General features: G+C 41.5%; 1 protein-coding gene across 1 annotated transcript in view; it reads left to right on the forward strand.

Moving 5' to 3' along the window:
• Itgbl1 (integrin subunit beta like 1) overlaps positions 1-19,990 on the forward strand; it is a 240,460-nt gene that overhangs the window by 218,979 nt on the left and 1,491 nt on the right. The window contains exons 9-10 of the mRNA XM_076872413.1: positions 12,847-12,993; positions 19,563-19,676. Of these exons, the coding sequence (XP_076728528.1) occupies positions 12,847-12,993; positions 19,563-19,676 (261 nt within the window). The remainder of the gene's footprint in view (positions 1-12,846; positions 12,994-19,562; positions 19,677-19,990) is intronic.

A 19,990-nucleotide genomic window follows, 5' to 3' on the forward strand; every position in this document is an offset into this window, starting at 1 on the left:
CATATTCACAAGTTCTTATTCTTTGAACACCATCTAGATTTTGACAGCTGTCCCGTCCACTCTTACCCAGGAGTTAACAATAGATTAGACAATATCCACAGACATGCTGTCAACCCTATCCTTGTAAAACCTGGATTAAAATTTAGTAGATGCTGATTCAAACACACAGAGACTGTTTCCTTGGAGGTCGCTGCTATGGTGGTGCCATGGAACATAACTGTCAGAGGAAGAATATGTTTGCAAGTCCAGGTGGGTCTTTGCTCGGTTCCTAGGTAGCAGAAGAGAGTGATCCTCCTGCAGCCGGTCAACATAACCAGATGTGCAGACCGTCTTGGATCACTACCATCAGGTTACTTCTTAGTCTACTTCTTAAACTAACTCTAAGAACCACATATTTATTTATTTGTACTTTAGATTTTAACAAAAGCATTTTATCAACCCAAAGATCTTTTGATACTTAATTCTTTTCAAGTTTGTAAAGGAAACAAGTACTGGATATTTCCCTTGAAAATATTTCATATTATTATTATTATTATTATTATTAAAATTTACTTTGATTCTTTAATGATGCCTCTGAAAAATTTGGGGTTAGGATGACACCAATATTTAGAAAAGATTGTTTATGTGTAACAATGTGTGCTTCACTTACCTTGTCCTGGCTCACAGGAGTCCCTTAAGTAACTGACTCAGGGGAGAGCCCAGAACCTTGCACTCTGCCATAGGCTTGACACCAGGCCTGTGCACACACTTTTGCACACTCCTCCGAGTGCTGTTGCTTGGACAAAGATAGTTCCTGGAGAGAGAGATGCTTCACAACAGCCTGGTCAAGTTCATCCTGAGAAATACAGAGATAGGAATGGCACGTAGAACTCAGCATCCCATTCAGGTGCTCTGAGTAGCACTCCTCCACAACAAAAGCCCAAGATAAGTCAGTTCTTGATCTTTTTGGCAGTTACATTCTAAAAGGCCACCCTGAACACTGCGATAACAAACACCGTATCAGTTCCTGCCTGTGGTCACAATGTTTGCATCAACTGATCAATAATGAAGTGTTTTACTTATGTTTCTGGGTAAAGACACCCTATCTAATACATAATTGATTCATTAGCATTGAACTCAAGGCCAGCATCTCTATAAACTCAGGCCTGATAAAGGCTGATCTAGCACATGTATTTTCTCTGCAAGGCATGTCACAGCCTTCTTGAACTTAGAAACCCTGGGCAGCACTTCAAAACTATGCCTGGGCCACCTGACACCATCAAAAAGCATGAGAATATGAAAAACATAAACCATGAGAAAGACACATATTTAGGACAGAGCTGGAAAAGGATGGTGGAACGTGACCCTCTTTGATTTTAACTGGGAATGTGAGCCACAGGCAAGTCAGGTATTTCACCATGCTACTGAGTTCTCAGATGCCTGGGATGGCTCTGCGAGTCTGGTTTTAGTGTTGCAAATAAGTGTTTGTGAATGAGTGAAGTTGCAAATATAAAATCTGGGATTGGAGAAAATCAACTGCAATTCATATTAAATTGCACTGGAAAGGGTACCAGTGCCTCTCACTTTAGCTTTGCACTTACCTTCAAGTTGTGATTTCTTTAGTGCAGCTGGTAAAGATAATGTGGTTTTAATTCCTCTATTTTCTGCTCATTGTTTTATGGAATGGACTATAGGTGCCTTGGCTATTATGGTATTGAATTCCTTCTAGGCCGTGGCTATCTTTGCAAAGAATATAAAAGGGACATTACATTATTGAGCATGTTTCAATCCATAGCAATTTTAGTAGTGATGTATACAACATAGCAAACCAAATGGTAAGGAGGTCACAAATTCCCATGCTTGTCTTAAGCATTTACTTAGCATATTGACAGTGCATCAGGCTGAAGTCAGATTTTCTTGGGTACATCCCTGCTCTTCCTGAGGCCCCTTACTCTATATAGGGCCTCAAGAAATTGATATAACCTCTATTTTCATCTATAAAATGATAATAACATATCTTGTAGGATTGTTGTGAGATTAAAGAAATTGATGCATATAAAAATATTAGGACAGTACCTGGCACATAAGTGTGCCGTACACATATAGATCACCCTTACATATATTAGATACATATATTAGATCACCCTTATTAAATACATATACAGAAAGTGCAATGAACAATTTAGCCATATCTGTGATGGTCTGGTCTTCAGTTTTGGATGGCATGGATGATTATACCTTTCTGTTCTTTTTGTATGAAATAGACTTTCTTCTTATGTGTAAAACCTAAGCTGCCAAACCAAAACAGCAGAATACTATCCATCTCCATAGTGTTTAAGCAGCTCTTGCTAAATAGTGCACCTTCTGTGGGGAAGGGAAGCTTTCTGTAGATCTGCTCAAGTGTTTAGGGGCACCATTAGGAAGACATAGGCCATCAGGAATCCTCAAGCCACAATGTTTCCATATTCCTCAGTCGATATAAAAAAAATCTAGTCACAAAAAAATTCTGTCTTGTTTAGTACAGGTTCTAGGCAGCTTCTCAGACCACCACTGTGACCAAAAGACTTGACAAAGGCAATTTTAGAGGAGGGAAATTTTATTTGGGGCTCACAGTTTCAGAGGTCTCAGTTCATACATGGCTGCTTTCTTTGTTCTGGGCCCAAGATAAGGTAGGGCATCCTGTTGGAAAGGGCATAGATGTGGAAAGCAGCTTAGGACATAGCAACCAGGAAACAGAGAGAGAGTGTTCTGCTTACCAGGGACAAAATATATACCCCAACTTTATGCCCCCAGGGACCCACCTCCTCATCCATACCCCATCTGCCTAGTTACCACTCAGTTAATCCTGGTTAGTGGATTAATGCACTGACCAGGTTAAAGTCCTTATAATCCAATCATTTCACCTCTAAACTTTCTGGCATTGTCTCACACATAAGCTCTTGGGGGACATCTAAAATCTAAACTATAAATCTATCAATCTATTTCTAACTATAAATATATCAGTCTATTTCTATCAATCTATTTCTATCTATAAGATATATATCTCATCTATTTGATGCCATTGCCTCTGACTTGTAGCTTGACTTTTTCTTGGGTTAGTCCATGGAAACTTGCTCTGTTTCTCACCATTCTGCATCACTGACCCTACCTGAGGTTAGTTGGACTAGTTGCCCAAATCATAGGCAATTTAAGTTCTCATTCCATGTGACCACCACTTCTTAGCATAGAGGTGAAGCTTACACCTCCCTAAATCCCCATGAAATGTCACCCTCCCTGGGCTTCAGGCGCACCTCCCAACGTATTTCTTTTCTCGTGTTTCTCACGATTGCTTTATTGCTTTTTGTTGCTCACATGCAGTAGCTTACCAATATCTTAGTGTTTCCCTGGAATTGATTTCTGGAAGTCTTTTCTGCATAACTGTTGCCCTGGAATAATTTCAGCCTCTTCCACTTTCATCTTTAGGCCAATATCTCTGAAGATGGTTTCTTAGCATCCATCATTCTTTTGGGCTTCAGATTCTTCTTTAAATTTCTAACTAAATATTTTTATATGAAAATTCTTCTTGAGTGGTTAACTGACTATTTATTTTAATTCGGCAAATATTTATTTAGTACCCACTGTTTGTCAACATTGAAGATTCGGTGGGAGCAGGATAACAATAGTATCTGTTGTCTTAGAGCTGATAGTTGAGCTTGACGGGGGACATTGACAAAGGGATGCCAACAGGTTTGAAGAGGAGCTCTAGTTCCGAGGCAGCATACACAATGGGGAAACTGAACATAGGCTGGAGGCTGGGGGAGGCTCCTCCAATGCCTTCCTCTCCAGGTAGAGATCATTTGCTGTAGACGATGTGCTTTCATGAACTCACCAGCACATCAGCCATGCTTGGTGGTAATGGGATGCATGGACTTGGCCAAGAGGCTGAAGTGACAAGGGTGACACGGCATTCAGAGAGCAGGAAAGAAAAAGGACGACGTGTTTGAGGAGTGGATAGAAACCCAGAGTGACTCAAGATTAGAAAGCAGAAGAGAGTGTGACAGATTTTGTGAATTTGTAAATGACTAGGAGCTTCACTCAAAGGACAACAGGAAACCAAGAAGTAGTTAAACAAGACAATAACATCAACATCATATTCCAAAAAGTACCTCTGGCTGTCCAGTGAAATACGGATTGCCAGAGGGAGCATGTGTATGTAAGGGGTTGGGTTTGGTGGGGAATGTGGATGTGAGGAGATGAGCCCTGGTGAGAGAAGGAGGTGCACTATCTAGAAGGAGGACGGTAGAGATGGAGCCACCAGGATGCTTGGAGAAAGGTTCAGAAACAGTGTGGACAACAGGCTGAGCAAACCCTTCACCCTGCTTCAGGAGACTCCAATCCTCTGTTGAAGTCTTAGCTCTGGTTTCCTGGACACAGAAAAAGTGAGAGCAGGCCAAAGTTTCCAGGCAGACTTGCTCATGGTGATGTTGACCTAGGATGGATAGATTTCAACCAGATCAGCAGGGATTATGAATCCACATAAAGGGTTGATGAAAACATCATGCTTTTCCTTTCTGTAAGTCCCATGTTGTATGTTGACAAAAGCTCTACTTAAAGAACCATCAGGAGAGACTGAGGCTCAGAAGGCTGTGAGGCTTATTCTGAGCCAGAGAATCCTCAACATCCCTGCAACATGGGTCTTGTCTTCACGCATCTGCTAACTGAAGAGAAGGCCATCCCTAGGCAACGGGAAGGGAGGAGGAACACTGTCTGATGTCTGGTGCCACCCAGCTGGTAGGACCTGGGTCCTGTGCCGTATCCTTCAAAGGAAACTAGGGTGAAGGGTCAGTCTGAATGCTTAGATGAATCTAAGGAAAGAATTCATGGAAACTTGTGATTGATTGATGTGAAGAGCAGGATGAAGTCAGGGTGGATCCCAGGTTTGAGCAATTGAATGAGGGAAGGAATCTGTGCTGTTCTTGTACCAGTGTCTCCATTTATTTAAAAAAAAAAAAACATCTTTCCTTCATGGAGGGCAACAGAGACAGAAATCTTGGATTTACCTGCATGATCCTTTTCTTCACTTCCCCTGAAAAACTCCAGTTGTGCCTTTCTTCCACTGTGTTTCCCAGTCATCATCGTATTTAGGAAGTCTTTCGGAAATTCCTTCACACTTCCCCCAACATGACACAGTGACACTGTGCTGTGTCCTAAGTATCTTCAAGTCTGTCTGGTTCTTGTGGATATAAGCAGCTTTCTCCCCTTTGGTCCTCCCCATCCCTCCCTCAGCTCATTGTGTTTTTAAACTTAGGATAAAAGACCTACAAGAACTTTCTTTAAATAAAATAAAACTTAAGGGAGTCACAGATGAGTTCAGTAGCAAGCAAAAGGCAAAGATTTTCCAATTTGGAATGAGAAAACACTTCAAGTAGCAATTGCATTTGACTTGGACCTTGAACAGCTGATACTTGGATGTGTGGGAATGAGCCATGCAGATCCTTTAGGCCCCAGCAAGGCTAGGCCACATCACAGAAGTGGAAATATATTTGTTATGAGATGTATTTTGTTTCCCTGCATCCAGAGCTCTTTTCAGCTGTTCTTGGACCCATCCTTGGGAAGGATTTATTTTTACACTATTCATCATTATGAATAACATAAGTTCTTTATTTTATCCACGTATCATTCTTTATTCAATCTTTAGTTAGTGGGACCTTAAAATAATCTTTAAATTAATGTTCTTTTCAATATATAAAAAATCAAAAATATAAGGAAAAAAACAAAGTAAAAATTACGCATATGTCAATCTTCCAAAAATAATATCCATTGACGTTTTGTTGTAATTTTTCCAGGCTTTCATTGGGGAGAAGAACTTTTTTAAAATCTAGATCTGCGAATCTTCCTTGGATATTTTGATAATTTGTGTATAGAGCATGCTCAGTTGCATTGATATCTATATGTATCTATCTGTGTGTGTACACATATATACAAATACATATACTGTACTTGTCTGCATTTTTTCATGTAACGTTTGAGTAGAAGCAACCATTTTCTTTTAAGCTAAGTGAGACAGTGCCATGCTACAAGTTCAATGGGGATATCATATTTAGATAGACCAGGATTTGAATTCTAGTTCCATTTTTTTCTAGCTGTAGAAACTTGGACAGGTCATTTGCCTTGTCTGCATTGATTTACTCATGTGTACAAGAAGTGTAATTACGTAACCTTTTTGGCTTTTTATAAGAATGAGGCATAAGGAATGAATTGTTCCTGATTCTGTGTACCAGGTGGACATTCCAAGGGATGTTTCTATTCTGTAATGGAGGATGAAGGAAGGACTTGGCCATCTGCATGACAGGAAAGATCAGTATGTCAGCCTCATTGCCTTGAAGCATTAGCTGCCCAGCATTTTGGAAGGAGGCTAGAATTATATAGTCACCAATTCTGTACCTCATGGAGGGAGTTGCAGATAATTTTTACATAGCAATTAGCTGCCCCCGGTCACTGTCAGCCAGTGATGAACAAACCTTATTAATATTCAAGTGTGAAACACATAAACATCATCCTTTCCATTTAGCTTCAGAGAACAAAACTGAGAATCACTAATTTGGATAGTTTTCTCAGTTTACCAACCGGACCCTGATTCAGAGTTTCTGTGGCCTTTCCCCAGGAGAAGTGATCCAAAACTCTGTATAGCCAGTGTGTTGCCAGAAAGTAAAGAATGGTCCTAGACTCCAGAGTGGGGCAGGTGAGCATTTTAGCAACAAGCGAAAAAGCAAAACTAAAAAACATCCATAAACCCACCTACTCGGCAGGCACATGAGAGCCAAGAGCCAACATTGTTTATCCACCTTTCTAACAATAGAGCTAAGGATGAATAAGTCAGCATAGGTCGAATGGGATAAATTTGCAATTATACCTGAAGGTGAATGTAACTAATTTCATAATTTTGAGCAGTTCAGTTTTGACTGCTCCAAAATTACAGCCTCAAAAAGAGTCCTGAATATGATTGGCAAAGAGAAAATCAGCATGAAGCAACACAGCTCTTCATTTAATTAGCTTGTTTGTGAGTCATGTTCAATCAGCCTAGACCATATGTGGATTCTCTCTAAACATTTTTATTAAAAATAAAAATGTATGTGGCCTATAGACAAATGGATTTCTTATTAAATAAGTAATTATTGGAAAAAATCTTCCTCTAGAGTGATAGTTCCTAAGATTTATTCATTTTCAATGATATATGGTTTTAAGATGCCATAAAGAAAATATATTCACATGCTGGCTCATGTGTATTTAATTTTTAGCCTAATATAAGCCCAATCAGAGACTTCCCTCCTGCCCTTCACATACCCAGGGTGAGAATAAGAAGCAGGCTGCTTATTGCTTTTCTTCTTTCTTCTCTGCTCCTGGAATAGCTGCCCAGGAGTCCAATTTAAGAAGCAAGAAGGGATAATGAAGAGCCACCTCTTAATTACACAATCAGTTCCCATTTCTTCAGGGAGTTCTCGAGTTCATAGCTGCAATTTGAAGGAAATCGTGCAGCCTGAGTGTGTGAGGTCAGGGACTGCGGGACATGGATGGTTTCTTACGTTGGGGGGAGACCTCAGACCAGAGATGGCAATGCAGCAGCAGAAGATTGTCTTCCCAATCACACCTTGAAATCATGAAACTTTCCTGAATTTGTCAGTGTATCAGCTGGGACCATGTTTGGCTCAGGATGCCTGATGCAAGTAATGTTTCTGCAGGTTTTCACTGCAGGGGGAGATGGTGATGTGGCAGCCTGAGAATGCTCAGGTGACCCTGACCCTTGCCCTGCCCTTCCAGAAAATATGAGTCATATTGTCATGTTCATTGATAGCCCATCTTTCAGGGAAAAATAAAGAAATGATAAGAAAAAGGAAAAAGCCAAGGACACTTAGTGGCTAAGTGTTTCCAATTGCCTTGGGGAAACAACAGTTTTCTGGACATCTCACCAGGAATTTTCTCCTATTTCTCATTTATTAGCTGTACGTCATATGAGTACCTCTGGGTCAAAAAGAACCTGGGTAGTTAAAAAACTGCCAAGATAGGAGTGTTGTTACCTCCTTGAAAATAATGAAGGGCTCACTAATATGAAGAAGGGGAGAAGCAATGTGTAGTCTTTGGTCCAATTAATATTCATTCAGAGGTCATTTTCCTGAGGACATTGCAATGCTTTAAGGAAATGTGCCTGGGAGCCAGTGAATTTCACTGGAAAAGGCCGTTACCTAGAGTAAGAGAACTCTTGAAGAAGACAGGAGTGTTCTGTATCTGCATTGTTTCACACAATAGCTACTTGCCACAAGTGCTCGCTGTTTTAGCGCTTGAAAAGTAGCTGAACTTTGCTTCACTACATAAATTAAGTAGTCATTTGGGGATAGTGACAGTATTATATTGGACAGTTCAAGTCCAGGACATTCTTGGTGAATGTTTTGATGTGGAAGAAGGGAGGGCAATGAGGAAAACCACTGAGAACAGAAGCAGATGTGGATGAGGTAGTGGGAAAGGATGGATGGAGTTGTGCATCTGGAGAACTACTGTCCCAGTGAAGGTGTGGTGAGGCAGGTGAAGGCAGGTTCAGGGCAATGCACAGGGCTCATTAGGCTGGCTCTCTCAGCGGGTCCTTTTATATGGATCTTTTCTATTAAAATGACATCAGTGTCACTTTTTCCAGGAGAAAAGAGGTTCTTCTCAGCGGGTGGTGTACTTGGATGATTCTCCAGCAGTTCTGCCACCCTGGGCGTGGCACTCAGACCTGTGTCAGTGCAGGAGTGTTGGTCTGGGAAGGGCTGACCATGGTTACGTCTATGTTTTTGTTTTTTAACTCAAATTTTCAGAAACCAGTGGAAACACAGTAAAACCCCTTTCTAGGCACTTTTTGTCATCTTACGAGAAAATACAATCTTATTTTCCTCCTTCTATACTGGACTTTTTTCTTTTTTAACCTGACTTCTCACTCTGCACCCTGGCACTAAATATTCGAGTTTCACAAGGCTCCTATCTTCCTGGGTGAGCTCATTCTCCTCTAAAGCTTTGAGTGCTGTGCACTGTTCTCTGAGCACCAGGCTTGTGTCCAGCTGCTTATTTGACCTTGTGATTCTGTTGTCTTAAGAATACCTCAAACACAGGAGGTCCAGAAAAGAGCCTGTCTCCAGCCTATCCTCCCAGAAGCTTCCATGCCTTTATTTACATTGTTTTTCTAGCCAGAAAGCCAGTCTCTTCTTTCCTCCGCCTACCATGCCCATTCAATGGCCTATTCCATAGGCTTCCACCAGCTGACATCCCCTTCTCCACTCTTCCACCTCCACACCCTACTTTGACCCCCTGTCACCTTTTGTGTGGATGACAGCAGTCACCTTCTGCGTTTCTCCAGACTCACTTCCTCCTAACACACCTTAATCCCACTCAGTTGCCAAAATGAGTTTTCAATTTGTTAATAATATCACACAGCTCTTTTGCTTAATGCCCTGTCTTTTCCCATTCCTCTTAGAATAAATTTAATTTTTTTGCCAAGAGTAAACAGTTGGCTATGTGCTCATTCCTGAATCTCTCTCCAAATTTATTATTTGTTCCATTTTTTTGACTCATTTTTCTTGAAACACATTGGCCTTCACTGCCTGTAACGTGTCAAGTTCTTTCTCGTCCCAAGGACTTCTCACTTGCATTTCTAGGCTGTGTTCCTAGAACATTGGCTGTCTGACTCCTTCTCAGCCCTTGCTTGTTGCTCAGCCAACCACTGCCTGACTACCCTCCTTTACAGTGTTTTCACTTTCAAATGCAATAGCACCATCTTTAAATAATTTATAGTGCAATTTTTTTTTTTCGCTGTTGTTACTTTTTTCTTTCTTCGTGCCATGAGAACAGGACCAGTACCTACTTTATTCACTATTACTTCTTCAACTGTTAAATGCCTGGTGCAAACAAATATTTCTTGAATAGATGATTTAAATTATTAGAGTGCATAAAGAAGGAACTATTTAAAGTTGTATTTTTATTTACATTTTAAGTAAAGGGAAGTCATATAAATGGCAAATCAGGATATTTAACTACCAAAGCATTTTGATGATCGTCTGGGATAGTTGCCAATTTAACTTTGTAGAAGGATGTGATAAATGAGCTAATAAATGGAAAACAATCTCCTATTTCCTTGCACATAAATTTCACATTAAATTGCTTGTTGTGAGGAGCCATTGAGTCATTCATTCCCTGTGATATTCTAAATCATAGGCAGAATGCCTTCTTCTGCACTAAAGATTTAATTATTCCAATAATGTCAACTGATAACAGTTCTTACCAAAGCAGGGTCAGCAAGAGACACAAACATCCCAGGAGTCTGCCACTTGGTGGACAAGTACTAGAAGCTTATTATTCTATTCTTCTACCCCAGATTATTTGTCTCAAAAGATGACCACTTTTTACTTAATTCATTAAGTAAAACTGCATTTTAAGTGGACTTTGGTTTTAACAGAGAACCCAAGATATAATCAATTAAAAAGTATTCACTGAGCTAATAGCCCTAGGGAACACTGACTTTCTAACTTGGATCTACTCTATGGAAAATAAAAGTAAAACAGCATCTGAAAGACTCTCCATTGTCCTCCAATGACAGTCCACTAACCAAATGTCCTGCAAGCATGTCCTAGAATCAGTTTAGGGCTTTCAGTTTGGATTTGTGAAGAAAACGAGAAGACTGTTTCGATAAAGATAACCTCAATCTAATACATGTTTTTGAGGATCTGCTCTGAGGCAGTATGTTTGGCCCTACACAGACTACAGTGTTGAGTCAGAATCAACTGTTGTCAAGGAATCCAGTAGGTAATGGATTCAATGACAGATAGCTAAAAGGTGGAGGGCAAACAAATTTCAAAGGAAGCATGAAAATAAAGTCATATAGAAATTCAGAGGAGAGCAATGAGTTCCACTTGCAGATGTTGGAATTTTCAAGAGGTGCCATCACTTCTGCTGAGCTTTGAAAATCAAGCAGGACCTGAATGTCTACTGTAGGGAAGGCTTTCCTGCTTTTGCAAAGGCATGGGTCAGAAAAGCAAGAGAAAAGGAGCACAGAATTGGTCAGCAGGTTAAAGGGAGAAGGGTTAAGATAGGAGAAATAGTTTGGGGCTAAGTAATTGCACTTCATGCTGCAAGAATTAGGGAGCCATGCAGGAAGAGAGAGCAAGCCTGATGTGAGTGACAGTTGTGCTGTAGGAAGCAGTTAGTGAGAACATTGGAGAGAGAAGCGATGGGAAGGCTTCTCACAGGTTTCTGATGGTGATAGAAGTGGAAAAGTTGGAGGTAGTTTCAACAGGACTTGTGAACTATCTGGATAAAAGGAATCAAAGACAAGAATAAATAAATACAAAAGAAGGAGGGTTGAAGAGACAAGGAGAGTCCAGTTTCATGACAACCAGTGGGAGAGAGGTTTTTAAGGGGAAGTGCTCAATAGTGTCAGACACACAGCTGCATCATTTGCTGCAGTTGAAGAAGACACCAACAAGAAAAGCCTACTAAGTGTCTTGTTTGTTCAGAGGACTCTGGACGCAACGTGACATGACAGAAGAAGTGTGGGTCGGTCAGGTGTTGTGAAAAACCACTACCTGGATTCATGAGTGGTTATGTTCCCTTAATCACAATGATGAATTCAAATCAATTAAGCATTGGCCATGAGCCCCTCTGTACAGAGAGGAGTGTAGGGAGAGCAAAAGAAGCAAGGTTTACCCTTGAAGTTCCCACCAGAGCCACTGGTCAAGAGAAGCAGGTCCAGAGAGGCAGGTCAGTCTGGATGAAGATGATGTGTATCCCTGGGAGAAGGGCAGGGATCACATTGTCGGTCATGTTTGATTTCATATCCACCAGATCCCAGTGAAAAGCTCTGTTCCATAAACACTCAGTAAACCTTTTCCAGAGAAATGGCTGATGCAGAGTGATTTCAGGGAAAGAAATAAAGAGCTGAATGGAAACAAGAAATTAAAATGGAAAATCATGCAATCTAATGGAGCGTGGGTGGCAGCAACTAAGCAGGTGTGTAGGGCTGTGTGTAACTGCCACAAGTGCAAGGTGGCGTATACAACAAGAGAGAGACATTTCAATAACCCAAAGCAAAAAGAAGAAACAAAAGGGCAAAAGTGAATCCAAGCCGCGTGCTGTCTTTAACTTCTGTGCACTGATGGAAAGACACTGTCACCTATGCTTCTGTCTGCTCTTACTCGTACGTCAAGAGAAGCAACAGTGAAATAACACTGAAAAGCTTTTGGTTTTATTTGTAAGCCATATGAGAGCAATTAATAAATGCTGCAAGCAATGACACAGTGACTGGCCTTGCAAATTGGCTCGGGTGTCATGGTGTGCACAGTGAAGAACTGCACTGAGAGGTCACACTGGAAAAATGCAGGCGGGGAAGCACTGTGGATCAAAACCAGGATGGCATAATTCCCTTTTAAATTATTGCAAGGTTTCCTTCTCTCAGTCTGTCTCCGCTGCTGCATTCAAATGTACCACATTAAGCTAGATCTCTGTTGTGATAGTCTTTCAGAGGCTGGGGTGGTTCTGCTTTATTACCTCTCCTAGGGCTGGAAGGAAAGGGCTTGGTGGCACCAAGCTCTGACTGGCACCAACCCTTTTAGAGAAACCATGGAAATTTCCAAAGGGGGAAATGTTGCAGGGGGAATCTTGATGGCTGTAGTATTTCCATTTCAATTTGCAGCCCTTCTCCTTAGGAGTCCAGAGAGCTTGTTTCTTCCTCTTTATCTTTCTCCCTCTAAACATCCAATTACAAAGTAAGTCTGTGTGATAGGCAGTGAGACCCTGTGGCTGTCATATTTTTCTTAAAGCTGCGGTGCACCCACCTCCTCTCACGCCCTCCCTGTGGTTGCTTTGCAGGCCATGGCACATGCTCCTGTGGTCACTGTGTCTGTGAGAGAGGATGGTTTGGCACGCTCTGCCAACATCCACGGAAATGTAACATGACAGAAGAACAAAGCAGGAGTCTGTGTGAATCAGCAGATGGCATATTGTGCTCGGGGAAGGGTGAGTATCGCTGCTGGAGTCTGTTTTGACACATGGTTTGTCCAGCAGCAAGGAGCAGCCATCTTTCACTGAATTTGTGCACAGGAAAGCCACTGCATCCTCTGCCTGCCCCATACTCAGAGCTTGAACATTAGCCACAGGAAGTTGGGGATCTAAAATAATGACATACACAAGAGGGTTTTGATGCAAAGATTGTCATTCACTTATGTGCAAAGTTGTAGCTGCAAAAAGCAGAATGAATAATGTTGTGAAGATAAATGACAACCACATGTATATCCTAGGCACACAATGAATCCAGAACAGAAAAGGGCCAAAGGCGGATTGTTGAGTTCACCCCTGCAATACGACAGCCCAGAATTGTATAGATACGTAGGTGGAGGAGGGTAGGGGATGGCATGTGAGGAAGACAGAAAAGGAGAATAAATATTTGTTTTTATAAAAAGGACAGAAAATGTATGTGTTTTCTATAATTCTGGTACAGTTTTCTTTGGACTAAAAATCAAATTGTTCCAGGCAAGCATGTGTGTCCTAATGCAAGGAAATAGATAATAATTAAAGGAAATAGATAATAATTAAACAAGGGGGTGAAAAATCTACAAGCAGATTGAACATAAATCAACAGCCCAATCAAATATTGACTATAGAAATAGATTTGAAGAAAAAGCAAATCTCCTCCCACACCTACACTGAATAGCACATTTACACACTTATACATATCCTCCTTCTCTCTTTTTCCTTCTCTCTCTCTCTCTCTCTCTCCCTCCACACACACACATATATACCACCAAGGAAATTCAGAAGGAATTTTTCTGAATTGACTGTAATACAGTAAGTTTTGGGCACCTCAATTTGGTGTTTTCTATAGGATGTTCTTGAAGGGATTTTAAAATCCTGCTATCATGGCACATAGCCAAACCTGTCTAGGAGGCACCCTGTTCCTCTTTGCCATCCCCAGGAGCCACAGGAGTCTCAGGGGGTTCTCCCCACGGCTCAGAGTGCTGATTTTCAGGGAGCTCCCCTCATAGCTCAGCAGCCTCATGGCAGAACAGGCCCAACTCTGAAGACCAAGCCGAGCTGTAGCAGGAGCTTCATGGACCCTCAGAACCGACTCTGGGGCAGGATGAGCATGTAATTTCTTTGTGAAGAAGACACAGTGAAGCAGAAGTGTGCTAGAGGCACTGAGCAGTGCTACAAGGAGCCCCACCAGAGATGCCGCCGTGGCACATGAGGGGCTCAAGAGCACGATGCCCCATGGGCAATGTGTGCCCCAAAAGGCAGCTGAACAGAGGCTTTAAAAAAATGCTTATTTAGTTGTAGTTGTTTACATGGTGCAGAGGATTGAACCCAGTGCCTCACACATATGAGGCTAACACTTAACCACTGAGCTACAGCCTCAGCCCCAAAAGAGGCTTTTAAGTGTAACTTCAGTCATTAAAGCAAATCGACTCTGCGACCACCTCTGGTGCTGGGAGGAAGGCCAAAAATGAAGACAAATGTGCTCCCTTCCATAGAAAGCAGTGTCCTTGGTTTCCAGGAATTCTGTGTTCAAGAACTGTGCTTAGAGTGCTCAGGCAGAGAAGCCACGGGTTGGACCTCGAGCCATTAGAGCAGGCAAGCAGCACTCGATGAGCTTAAAGCAAGCACCCTGCCTTCTCTTTTTACTCTTCCATTAAATTCCATCCAATTGGAAGCCCCTAACAAATCTTCCACCAGTTCTATTCCCAGGGGGGCTTCTGCTCCTGGAAAACCCCTGTGTTAGATTCGAGCTGTGTGGGAGAATCAAGGAGGAGGAAAGAGGTTAAAAAGAAGAGAGAAAGGGAGGGAATCAAGGAGGAGGCTGAAGAAGAAAAGTGAGAAAGAGGTAGAGATAGAATTGCCCTGCCGGGTGAGTGAGAGGGACAGAGGAGGTGCTGCCAGGGGGAGTGTCCTGCATATGGAAAACACTGAGATCCACTAACTAACTTTTCTGCATGGGATTTTTTCCCTGCACATAGCTCCAAACACACAGCTCTAAGGTTTGGATATCTTTTCACTTGGTTCCCACAATGGCGGCTTCATTAGAATAAGAACACCAGGTTTAAGAACATTCTGCTGGCTGAGGATTCCCCCACATGCCATCCCCTACCCTCCTAAAACATGAGTGAGCTTGTTTATTTCAAAAACCAACCACTGTGCACCTGTGTGCTACTAGACACCCATAAGCCATTAACTGTGTCCACAAGCAGGCTGTGGCTGAATCATGTTTGAACATGTTTGAACAGTGGCTGAGTCATGTTTGAACAGCCCATGCCCTAAAGTGACTTTCATACAAAAAGAGTTGTTCCTCTTCAAGAAAGAAACATCCTTATTAAACTCACTAGAGTTTGAGGAGAGATTCACATTTTTTCAGCATTGGAAATTTAGAAAATTAAAAAAAAAAATAGGTGGACTAAATATTGACTTAAAGGCATTTCCTGAAAAACAAACCAACCCCAAACCTCTCTCTGGTTAATGCTTTTCCAAATTGTTTGCTTTGGGTGATGGAAGTATTTCCCGAGATCAATGAAGGGTTGAAAGCAGATTTGTTTAAACTATTTGTTTATCCTTCAATAGGAAGAGTGCTTTAGAGTCTTTAAGTTCAAAAGGGATTGTAAAAGCTTCCCCAAGGCTGCACATTGTGATTTTCAGTTAGTGGGGGGTGCATATTGCTGCAGCTGCATGTTGAGGTCTCCTTTCTTCCTCCTCTTCTGGAACATTAGTGCTTCTAGAGAAGAAAGGGGTTGACACTGGGGTCACAGAGCCTGGTCCTTTGTAAGCACCCAGGATAATGGGAGCATGGCAGGTATTCCTGATCCCCAGGGGAAGTGCCACACTCATTCCATCTGAGAACCACAGGAAAGGAACTCGAGACAGAGGACTTCAATATGATGGCAGAAAAGAGAAGCCTGTTCTCGGGCTGGATTTCCTTATGAATTCCTCAGATTTGTCTGAATTACATACAACTTTTCTTGAATTTATGAATGAAAACCCTTCCCCTGAGGGTCCCAAAGGACTTTGAGTCTTCTTTCTCCCACTGGGGGGAACATGTGAGTGGAGGCCTGTGATCACCTTGGTGCTCCACCGAGCAGCCCTGACCCACTGACAGCATGAGGCGCCCGAGGCCCACATGCCACCACCTGTGTGCGTGCCACCAGCTGTGAATAAAGCCATCACCTCAGGAGACGATGAAGAAAAAGCATTTTATTTCTTTACAAAGTTATAGCCAAGACAATAAATCACTCCATAGAAAAATTTAAAACAAGATACATTGTTGTGACCTTCGTAACAGATGGACTCGTTGGTACAGTAGTGGAAACTGCCTGCTGGGGTGTGGGTTGCAGCATTTTCTCAGGCTCCATGAATGAGACAAAGTCCCAGGGTAGCGATGGGGTGGGGCAATGAATGAGGCGCCTTGCCCTTGACTCGGGTTGTTTTTATAAATAACCAAGAGAGATGAGCTTAGTGTCCAGATCTCCCCTAAATTTAGCTACCTTTACAGAATACAGGATATAATTCATGTTTTTTGGTTTGGGGGGGATTTATTTATTTGAATCCAAATGACACAATAGCATTTTTATCTTGGTAACCTCAACCTCCATCCAGGCAATCACCTTGATGTTCTTACCGACGGATGACGGATGCTGTTGTGCGGCAGTGGCTGTAAACACCTGTCTTTAAATGACCCCTTTAACCCTCCCACTGACAACCTCTTGGGCCCTACATTATCCAGGAAGTCCAGAGTATACCCCAACTACTTATTTCTCAGCCAAGTAGCCCCTGTCCCACATCCCTGGAAAAGAGATGTTCTAGTTTCCATTCTTCTAATTGCCCCCTCCCCAATATGGCGCATCACATCTGTAGGAACAAGCATCTCGGTTTTGAAACTCTTTGAAAGGTTTTTCGGTGAGAGGCATCACAGGTGGAGAGCACACAAAAGAGCAGATGGAATCAGATTAAAATCTCAACTGCTGTTTATTGCCTGAGTGGTCCTAGGCAATTCCCTTATCCTCTCTGTTCTTCCATTCTCATGGAAAAAAAAGTACATTTATTTTCCTTTCTTAAATCCTAAGGGTGCTCAGAAGACACATGAGAAAATGTGGCTGATTTCCAATGAATGATAGTCAGCAAAAAGCACAGAGGAGGATAGGAATATTCTTAAGGATCCTTATGTTGAGAAAGAAAGCAGATGGATTAGTGGTGTTTTGGTCATGAACTTACCACCCTAGAGCTCCTGCCAGGATGGGCCAGCTGCTTGTTCCCTACGGCTGGGCTGGGCTGGGCCTCTGGTGTAAGCAGGTCCAGCCAGCTGAGTTGAGCAATTAATTGCTCACCTTGGAGTAGTCCTGTAGCCTATGTCTGTCAGAATCTTCTCCCTTAATTTTTCCCTTTGCAGAGAGGGACAGTTGACTCCCCATTATTGGTTATTGATGATAACAGCCAGAGCACTTTACAAGAAAGGTGCTGTAATAAGTCCTAATAATTGGTCACACTATGTATTAGTACATGCTGTGCTATTCCTAGTTACACAAGCAATAGCAGGATTTCCTACCTCTGAGGTGCATTGAGTATTAACAAACGGGAGAGAACAGCACAGCCAGGAAAATGCTGACCAAGGGAAGCTACTGTTTCATGGCACATACAAAATCATTCCTCGGTTTTTATCCTAAGTATTTGATGACTAGAAGATTCTGGAATGGGAATTTACTCATCAAATGCTCTACCAATGTATACCATATCTAGTTGAGCTGAGCTTCCCAGTTTTAGGGGAGTACTTTGCTAAGGCCTAGAGCTGAGCATTCCAGAAGCGAGAGTAGTGCTTAGAATAAATTCAGGGTTGGGATGAGTAAAGATAAAATGTAAGATCTTTTCATGAATTGTGACCCATTAACAAAAGGTAGCATAGATGTAATACTCGAATATCATGGACATGAAGTCATTTGCTTCTATTGTCGAAATAGTTTTGCAATGTAAGGAAGATAATATTTTAGAAAAAAATCAAAGTCAGATTCTTCAAATAATTAATCTTCCTCCACTTGTGAAACCTAAAATACTAAATTTTGTGTCTTTTGAAAAAATTTCTCTGATAGTCAGTGAAGTGCTGATATGTCAAATGGTTAATTTCTTAAGCAAGCAGTTGAATGTTGAACATTCCCATGCCTAGAAATTTGAAAGTTAGTCTTTAAAACTGGGATAAATAAACTTCTAAAATATGGAAACACTGTACCTGGATGAGACCCAGAAGGGGACACCATTCTTTGCAGACCAACCTGGGAGGACCAGCTCTGTGGGTTCTGAGCAACTGCCAGAATGACTCCCAGTCATTCCTCAGAACAAAGCGATGACTGTATTTTGCTCAAGACTCTGAAGGTCAACCTAGACCCTTCAGGAAAACAAGCCAATACTGAGCGTTTCCTTAAGGGCTGTCATCACCTAAGTGGTTAGTCATTTTTAATTACTATGTTTAAATATTCCTGCCCATTTCCCAAAATGTTTTGACCTCACCAAGTTTCGAATTTTGGTTAACCCTGTGAAAATACTTTCACTGTTTCACATTCTGTCCAGGTGATTTTCATTTTGGAAAATTTAGCAATAATCATTTCTTAAAAGGGAAAGAGCCACCACCAAGGAAAGGGGCGCAGTTCTTTTCAATTTTAAAGTCATCTTTCTTGCTGTGGTGGAACGTGGTGCCCTGGGTGGGTGTTTTCAACCCATCATGAAAGATGGTTAAACTGAGAACACTCTTCTCTTTGGAATATCATTGAACTCAGAGGTTTTTCTTGATTTTAAATATTCCATTAGTTAAATTATTTCTCAGTAGCATAAAATATTTTAATAAGCATGCAGTAAATTGTTAAAATTAGGAGGCAAAAAGAGGAGAAATGGGTGAGAGAGTGGGAAAATTTATAGAACCTAGAGCCCCATAGTCTCAAGATTTTGAAGGTTTATAGCTAGTCTATATTCTAGCAGGAAATCCTGAGGGTGACATCTGATAAATCGGGCATACACATGCTTGTGTGTCCATGTTAGCACTGTAATGGGCCACTGCACATGCAGGTGTTCACCATTACTACACTAAGAAACTCATGGAAACAAAAATCCAAAATTATTAGCCAAGTATCTAAGTGGTTATTTTAATCATAAGACAAATCCTCATTTAATAGAATTTACTATTAGATTTCATTAAAGAATGGGCACTTTAAAAACATGATTCAATTCAGGAGGAAAAAAACCCTATTTTTGAACACCTTTATGGGAGACCGTCTATAAGAAGCAGCCAGTTAGGCTCTCATTGACATTTCAACCAGACTGTGCCTCGGGACAATTGTTCAAGGCTAATTGCAACTGTCTAGATCCATAATGAAGGCTTTCCAGGATGACCTTTATGAATTACAGTAAGTAAGCTCCCCTCTGAGAAGCCAGCCATTCAATAAACTTTTACCTTTGGAAGATAGGTTATTAGAAGCCTATTGTCAGTGTGTCAACGATATTCTATTCTAGATGGAAACCTCCGGTTATTTGGTGACAGTGAGTAATGCCCTTTGTGGTTTCAGGTTCTTGCCATTGTGGAAAGTGCATCTGTTCTGCTGAAGAATGGTACGTTTCAGGGGAATTTTGCGACTGTGATGACAGAGACTGCGACAAACATGATGGTCTCATTTGTACAGGTGCAGTATTGAGCTCTTCTAATTGTTCTACGCCACAGTCTGCAATAGAGCCGGGGGACACCTGCCAACAATGCTTTAGGTGACCAGACAGGACAGCTTCCGTATAATTAAGGGACAACTGTTAATATGAAATGACTGAAAGAGGAAGTGGGCATCTTTAATGAGCATTGGCATTATTCCCAGGCCTAGAAGAATACAAAAGAATGAAACCAGATCATATGATCATTGTGAAATTCCCACAAGGTAACCCACTCTACAAACTCATACATATGCAATTATATATTGAAAAGAGAAAAGAAACCTCATGATGGCAA

The sequence above is a fragment of the Callospermophilus lateralis genome, chromosome 12, assembly GCF_048772815.1.
Source record: "Callospermophilus lateralis isolate mCalLat2 chromosome 12, mCalLat2.hap1, whole genome shotgun sequence".
Taxonomy (NCBI): Eukaryota; Metazoa; Chordata; class Mammalia; order Rodentia; family Sciuridae; genus Callospermophilus; species Callospermophilus lateralis.